Raw genomic sequence first — 8,206 nt, 5'->3', positions numbered from 1 at the left:
TATGAGAAACCCAGAAATCAATAAATTATAGAGTAAAGTAAAAGATAATAGAAAACAGGGAGAGAAATCTTTTGCAAAAGGGAGTAGGAGCAAGAGATGGAGAAAACAGGTAGGAAGGAAGGGGGAAGGGATGAAAAAATAATCAAGATGTATTATGTACCTGTACCAACTTCCTACAAAGAGTATAATCATTGTGTACTGAAAATGTGTACTAATAAAAATAAAAAATATAAAATGTAAATTAGTATATCCCTATGGAAAACATTATGAAGACTACTAAAAAAAGTTAAGCATAGAAGTAGTATATGAGCCAGGTATACCAGTCCTGATATTTATGCAATTGAAATGAATCCAGTATACAATAAAAATACCTATAGACCCACATTTATTCCAGCACTAGTCACAATAATCAATATATGAATTCAGCCTAGGTACTCATCAACAGATAAATGGACAAAGCAAATGTCATTCATATATATATATTCAGCCATAAGGAACAAGTTATGTCATTTGCAGAAAAATTGATGTAATTGAAGGATATTATGTTAAGCAAAATAATCCAGCTATACAATGGCAAGCATCACATGTCTTTGCTTATTTGTGGAGACAAGAAAATAAATATGACCTGATAATAGAAGAGGGACAATTAGGAACAAGGAAGACGTCCTTGGGGAAGGGAACGAGAAGGGAAGACAAGAGAGGGAAGAAGGAAGGCTGAAATGATCAAAGCACAATACACGGATGTATGGAAATGTCACAGTAAAACCCATTCATTTTTACAATGAATGTGTGTTAATATAATAAACTTATTTTAAAGATAGCCAAAGTGGACAAATTTTTATGATTCACAGGAAAGATGGAAGTGGCAATAGTCCAACGCATACATGACCACAGAGAGGCACCATTGACACCCAAGTCAGTTTTCAGTCCTTGGCTAAGAAGCAGAGGCAGATCAGAAGTTGAATGACGTAAGGTCTCTTCAAAGAGCATATTCTGATGGTTTTCTTGGCTCCTCCTACATGAGCGAGAGGGAGATAATGAGAAAAAGAGAAACTGACACTTCAGAAATTAGCCAAAATCTCTAGCCTTCCTAAAAAACCTCAGGAACACACCCTAATATCTGAATCTTCTAGTACTATTTATACCTCAAGCACTATCTTGAAAAATTGTCTTATTTTAGCTTTTCATAAGTATTTTGTGTCAGTTATCTGCATGCCCATATTTATTTTAGCATTACTCACTATGGCTAAGATACAAAGTCAGCCTACATGCCCAGGAATAGATGAATGGATAACAAAAAAAGGTACATCTACAAAATGGGGTACTATTCAGTCCTAAAGAATTCGAACCTCCCATCATTTGTAGCAAAATGGATAAAACTGGAGGACATTGTTCACCGAAATAAGCCAGACACCAAAGACATGTATCATATGTTCTCTCTCAGATGAGATACCCCAAATTCAATCTGAATGTAGAACCATGTTTATTAGTGGTTGAGAAGGGTCATCTATGGTGGACAAAGGAAGTGTCCATGCACATAGTACGCATGTATTGAAATATCACACAAAATCTGATGAATGTTTTCCTCATGCAGCCTTCCAGGGACATCCTCACATGGAGTTCCAGAGGCTGCTCTCTCTGGTCCTTGCAGTGAACATGGGTGTCCCACACAGATGCTCTTTCCCAGGCAAGTGGCCCACACTTTGCTGCTGTATTAGTTGTTCATGGTTTATATCTCCCTTCCTCTCCAGAAGACCACCCTGTGTGAGAGGAGTTGCCTCTCCTGAGGGTTAAGCTCTACTCTGCAGGAGAGATCTGAGAGCCAACTACTGAATGGGCACAGAAGACCCTGTCACCCACCTGCCTGAGGATGGCACAGCTTGATGGCATCATTCACACATCAGAGCTTTCTAGGAGATCCAGCTGGGGACAGTATCTAACTGGACCCTTCATGAGTTGTCTTCCCTATCTTTTCTCCCTCTTTTTCTTCCATTTCTGACTAAATCACATATGCTCCCACTTCTCTGTCTTAACTTCTAACTGTAGCGTTTTCAACCCAAAGAAGACTCCAAGGGTACGGCTCAGGTGTGAGGAGAAAAGGCCACCTGAGTTAAGGGGTCTGGCAGAAACCCGAGCCTAGAAGCCTCATGTCCAAAATGAAGCTCTTAGCACTTGTAGCAGCCCCACGGGCACAGAGTCCTGGCTCACAAAGGACAAGCCCAGCTGCGAGAGTCATAGCACTCAGGCGTAAATGGCTTCCCACTGAAGTGCTTAGAGTCCGCTTATGGCCCTCTGAATGTGGATAACTTCATAACTGGGGCTCATTTTGATCACTGACAGCCTTCAAACCTTCAAACAAGTGGCAGCTTCTCATGGAGCTTCAGGGTGGTGCTTTGCTTAAAACTGAACTTCTATGCCATACACTCCTAATCTCTCTACGTTACTTCACTTCTACTTTATGTAGCATGTATCACTTTGTAACATGTCGTCTAATCCTCTATTGAAGTTTATTATCCAACACTCCCTTAAACTAGAATGTCAGCTTTGTGAGGGTTAGGACCCTTGACAGTGCATTCACCACTGTTACTCTAGCACCTAACCAGTGCACACATGTAGTGGACAATGAGTATTTGTTAAGTGAATGTTGTGTAATAAACATTCTTGTTAAATGTCCCTTGCATGTTTATGGAAGAAAGAAAGGAAAAGAGAAAGAAAGGAAGGAAGAAGGAAGGAGGAACAAGGAAGAAAAGAAAAATAAAGGGGACAAAAAGAAATAGAATGAGAAAGAAAAATGGAAGACAGAGGAAATAAGAGAAGAAGGGAAGGGAGGAAGAGAGTGAAGGAGGGAAGAGGGAAGAGGGAAGAAAGGAAGGGAGAGAGGAGCAAGAAAAAAGAAGGGAGAAATGAAACAAAGGAAAGAAGAGATAGGGAGAGACAGTGAGAAAAGTAATAAAGGAAAAGAAAAATAACAAAGAAAGGGAGAAAGAAGAAAGGAGAAAAAAGGAAAGAAGAAATAAAAGGAAATAAGAAAATAAAGAAGAAAATGGAGGGAGGGGAGGGGAGAGAGAGAGAGAGAGAGAGAGAGAGAGAGAGAGAGAGAGAGAGGGAGAGAGAGAGAGAGAGAGAGGGAGAGAGGGAGAGAGGGAAGTTTTGGTTTCATAAACCAAAGTGTGCATAGTACCCAAACCTTTCCCTTTTCTTTAAGACCAAGGAACCAGGAAGCTGCTGGTAGCGTATTCTGGGCTTAGAAAAAGCATTTTGGGGAGCTCATCTTACCATTTTGGTGTGGGTAGTAGAATGAGACATATCAGCACTGTCGGTTTCAGTGCCTTTCCACATCCTACTAAACCACTTCTTGTATTCCATTCGCACCTGAAAGTTTGAGAAATATAGAAACGAGTGTTATCTCCAGAGTTTGGTGTGAGAGAAAGGACCCTAGAACGGAAGACTAAAGATAGAGAAGCAAGCCCTACCCTCTACCACTTTTTCTTGGACTTGTAGTGTAATAGTGGTTATACTCATGTTGATTCTTTTTATTGAAACCAACTACCTCTATTGTAAAAAAAAGATACTCATGTCAAGCACCATAAAGACTTGGTATATCATGAAGATGGTGGTGGTGGTGATGGAGGCCACTTTTATATGACACATTTTAAATGAAATATGTCATTTAATCCTTACATCAACTCAATGACAAAAGTACTCTTTTTACTTCCAACTAAAGATGTAGAAATTGATGCTCTGGAAATAAATGGATTTGTCCAAGGTCACAGAGAAACACCCAAAATCCTTCCATTCTTGCTGAAGAGCCCCCTGGTATTCCACGTATTGACACCTTTGACATGTTAAGAATGACATTTAAAGGTGTAATGATCAATACTACTTCACCAAGACATTTATGTTGTATATCATTTCTTCTTTGAGGAATAATAGCAAGCCTAAAGACAGCACTAAAAGATGGAAAAGAAACTAACGGTGTTAAAGTGGTCATTTTGCCACCAGCATCTTAACTGCTAACTCCACTTACCGGAAAAGAAAAATGCCAGAAAAGCTGTTCCAATTTTCTACAGAGAGCAAAGTCTGTGTGAGATTTATATTGTACTGTTGTTGTTACATTTGATCCTCAACTCTTGGAAGAAGGCATTGCTGTCTTTGCAGATGAGGAGATGGGCTCAGAGTAGGCATTATGCCCAAGGTCACCTACCTAGTAAGTAACCTACTTAGTGGCAGATCTGAAGTCTCTCTAAGTTTTGGTAGATTGCACCAAATATTTCAGCAGTTCTGTACAGTCTATCTCACTACAGGAGGATTATTCCATCTGTCCCTGGTGAACTCAAGTATGAGCATGTGATTTGCTTTAACAAAAGAAATCGGAGTCAATAATACATCAGAGTGTATGATTGCTCAGCAGAAGCATTAAGAAAGCTGAGCTGCATGCTAAACTGTGTTTTGCCATGATCTCCTTTCTTTTCTTTAATTAATTTATTTATTTGGTACCAGGGATCAAACTCAGGACCTTGGGCTGCCAGGCAGGCGCTGTGCTGCTGAGCTACATCCCCAGCTCCATCTCCTTTCTTTTAGCCATGAGATCACCAACATTTTATTTATTTTTTTCCAATTTTCATTTTTTATTAGTACATATTTTCAGTACACAATAATTAATTCCTCATGGAGAGTTGGTCCACGTAACACATTTCAATTCTTTTTTTCAGTCCCCTTCTCTCCCCTTCCTCCATCTCTTGATCCACTTCCCTTTTGCAAAAGATCTATCTCCCTGTTTCCTATTATCTACATTTTATTTAGCTATCTTTGTTTCTTATGTAAGAGAAATCAGATGATATTTAAGCGTGTATTATTGTTTTTGGTACCAGGGATCGAACTCGGGACCTTGCACTTGCAAGGCAGGCGCCAGAACCACTGAGCTAAGTCCCCGGCCTTAAGCATGTATTTCTGATTTATTTCACTTAACATTATGATCTCAAGGTGCATAAATTTTCCTACAAATAACTCAAGTTTATCTTTCCTTATGGTCGAGCAGTATTCCATTGTGTATAAATACCACACTTTTTTTAATCCATCCGTTGATGGACACATAGGCTGCTTCCAAGATTTAGCTATTATGAATTGTGCTGTTATAAATATGGGTGTGGATGTATTACTATAATATGATGTCTTTAACTCTTTCGAGAAGATACCTAATGGGGAATAGCTGGGTAAAGTGGAATTTTGAGATGGGAAGCCACACCTATAGCCTGAATCCCCAAAGGAAGACAGTGTGGATCAAAGCACAGTTAGGTAGTATGATGTATAAAAAAACCTTTGTTGTAAACCACTGAGATTGGAGGGCCAGGAGGAAAGGACTATTTGTTAATGTGCCATATTCTACCTTATACTATGGATACAAGTCCTGGATATTTAACCTATGGAGCACTGCACTGAGCCATACCCTCTCCTTTGTGAGGCAGGGTCTCATGAAGTAGCTAAATTGTCCAGGCTGGGCTCGAATTTGTTGTCCTCCTGCTTCAGCCTCCAAAAGTCCTAGGATTACAGATATGCACCACCATGCCCATCCTGACAGATGCTCTTAAGTGACATGTTAGAACTCTGAGTAGATGACATAGCAATACCTGAAGACTCTTCTCCAACAGAAGACAACCCCAATTACAAATACAGAAGGCCAAGGGAAGGCTAGAATGTCAGCAATCATTCAGTAAGACTTTGAGGTAAGTTGGTGAGAGAAAATAATTGGTCTTACCTGGTGGTTAAGAAGACAGTACACCACAAAGAGCAAAACCCCCTGCAGGACATTGATGATGGTGAATAAGTAAGTGATGGCTGATCCAACTGTCTCCCCTACTCCTTCAGCCATGAAAAAGGCAAGTCCCCAAGAACATCCCAGGACAAAGAGCTGAGAAATGGCTTTGAATGTCATGAGTCTGGGGGAAAAGAGAGCAATATTAGCCATGATTTATCAGGTTTTCTGTAGGTATTAGTTAAGACTAGTGTTAACTAAATTCTTTTCATGCGTTACCTTATTTAACCATCACAGCAACCTCATGCAGATGGTGACATATACAAGGTCATGCAGCTGAAGATGAAACAGAACCCATGTTTTCCATGGTGATGATGATTTTATGACTTTGGAATACAACAGCATGGGGTTTCTCTGAACAAAAATTGTGTTTGGCATAATGGAGTAGGGTTGTGGATGGTAACTATCTGGGAGAGATGATGCATGTGAGTGTGTGCACTTGTGTGTGTTAGGAACCTTCACTTACACACTCATGTGTAGAGGGGTGGGGCAACTCAGAATCTCCTAGAAGAAGGAAATTGAGGACACGTGATGTCATGTGGGTCTGATAACTAAAAGTCTGACCCAAAGTCAGGGTCAGAAGATAGGCAGATATTCCTTTAATTTATATCTGTACAACTAACCAATATAAGATACTTACCCACTCTTGGATAAGATGAGCCAAGAGTTAACTTGGTTCATATTTTCAATAGATATAGCACCCTACACTATATAGGGTGGAACTATAAATATTCCATACAGCAATATTTGTCAGGGTATAGCATCTATCAATTTTGTAATTAGTATTAGCTGTCATTATTATTTTAAACATTTAAAATTGACACCAATGAGAATCAAGTTGCTAACATCAAGAAGAATGGAGCCCAGAAGTGTATAACTCTGAAGGATGAGGGGGTCAGTGTTGATACTTCTGATATGAATCTCACATGAGGAGAATGATGTACAAAGGAGATATTCAATACATTTTTCTTAAAGAAATAAGAAGTAATCAAGTTACCTGAAATTCATAGTTGTATTTCTTCTATAAGTTATCCCTCAAATGCTCTTCAGCAATGAGAGATTTTATAGCTTTTTTTCCTGGTGGTGCTGAGGACTGAACCCAGGGCCTCACTCATGCTGGGTAAGCCCTCTACCACTGAGTTACATCACAGTCCTGTACTACATTTTGTCTCAAGGTTTCCATTTCCAAGAAGAATGGTCCCATAGGACAAATCCTTGAATATCACTGATTCTGATACCTTCTTACCTGGTGTCCTGAATGGTAGAGACTTCTTTATTGAGGGAGGAAAGTTTGCTTCTCAAAATCCATAGAACTCGGAAGTAGAACCCAAGGTTTATCTGTGGAAACAGCATGAAAAAATGACTTAGAAACAATTTTTGAGATCCTTTCAAACAACCTAACTTCATTTGGATCTCAAGACCTTGTCCCAAAATTCACATGCTTCATAGGGATACTAGGGACATGCTCAGTCTATTATGTACTATGTACAGCACCCTTCCATACTGGGTGCTTGATTAGGTGGCTTCCACCTTGAGATCACAATGTTAAGTGAAATAAATCAGACATACAAGCTTAAATATCACATGTTTTCTTTTATATGAGAAACCCAAAATATAAGTAAATTATATTGCAAAATAAAAGATAGTAGAAAACAGGCAGATAGATCTTTTGCCAGAGGTAAGGAGACCAAGAAGTAGAGAGAAAAGAGGGGACGAGTAGGAGATAAAAAAAGAATTAAGATGTGTTATGTACATGTACCAACTGCTCATGATGAACATAATCATTATATACTGCAAACAAGTTCTAATAAAATAAAAAAACCCATCATTCAATCAGAACACTTTGAAAGTAGAAAGCTGCTATTAATAACAATACTAGAAGAGCGATGTAATCAGGAAGTTCCTGGAAAATATATCACCCTGTGCAGAGTAAACATTCATCCAAAAAAAAAAAAAAAATATATATATATATATATATATTTTTTTTTTTTGTACCGGGGATTGAATTCGGAACCTTGTGCTTGCAAGGCAGGCGTGGAACCACTGAGCTAAATCCCCGGCCCACATTCAATATTTATTGAATGAACAAATGAATGAATGTGGAGCTTTTAAAAGAATTCTCAGCAGAGGTTTATATTATAGCATAACAATTAGTGAGCTGGGGAAACCATGGAAATGGAAGTGAGGACAATATTTTCAGGAAGATGGATTGGTGACATTGAGCTGTATTTCCTTATCTTCATAACAGATAAGAGGTGCACTCTCTATGCTAGGTCAACCAAGGGCAGGCACACATGTAAATAACCATCACCTACCGTGATAATGACTGCCACTGGCCCCATGAAGCTCCAGATGAATCCTTTATCAGCTGTGAGCCAGCAGCTGGGGAGAGGA

The 8,206-nt window shown here is 39.2% G+C and overlaps 1 protein-coding gene across 2 annotated transcripts in view; it reads right to left on the bottom strand.

The window, feature by feature from the left end:
• Positions 1–369: 369 nt before the first annotated feature.
• Positions 370–8,206, bottom strand: part of LOC101709599 (putative adhesion G protein-coupled receptor E4P) — a 48,009-nt gene continuing 40,172 nt past the window's right edge. The window contains exons 13-17 of one of the 2 annotated variants that reach the window (XM_021245143.2): positions 8,128–8,194; positions 7,059–7,150; positions 5,756–5,936; positions 3,277–3,372; positions 370–1,015 (exon numbers count right to left, since the gene is read on the bottom strand). In XM_021245143.2, coding sequence (XP_021100802.2) covers positions 980–1,015; positions 3,277–3,372; positions 5,756–5,936; positions 7,059–7,150; positions 8,128–8,194 — 472 coding nt within the window. In that variant the 3' untranslated portion in view covers positions 370–979. The remainder of the gene's footprint in view (positions 1,016–3,276; positions 3,373–5,755; positions 5,937–7,058; positions 7,151–8,127; positions 8,195–8,206) is intronic. The other variant, XM_087201250.1, reaches the window with a different exon arrangement.

Source organism: Heterocephalus glaber, unplaced genomic scaffold (genome assembly GCF_053883595.1).
Source record: "Heterocephalus glaber isolate CG9 unplaced genomic scaffold, H.glaber_assembly_v1.0 deba00001760, whole genome shotgun sequence".
Taxonomy (NCBI): Eukaryota; Metazoa; Chordata; class Mammalia; order Rodentia; family Bathyergidae; genus Heterocephalus; species Heterocephalus glaber.
Note: the sequence above shows the minus strand (reverse complement) of the source record. Positions and strands in the feature narration are given on the sequence as shown.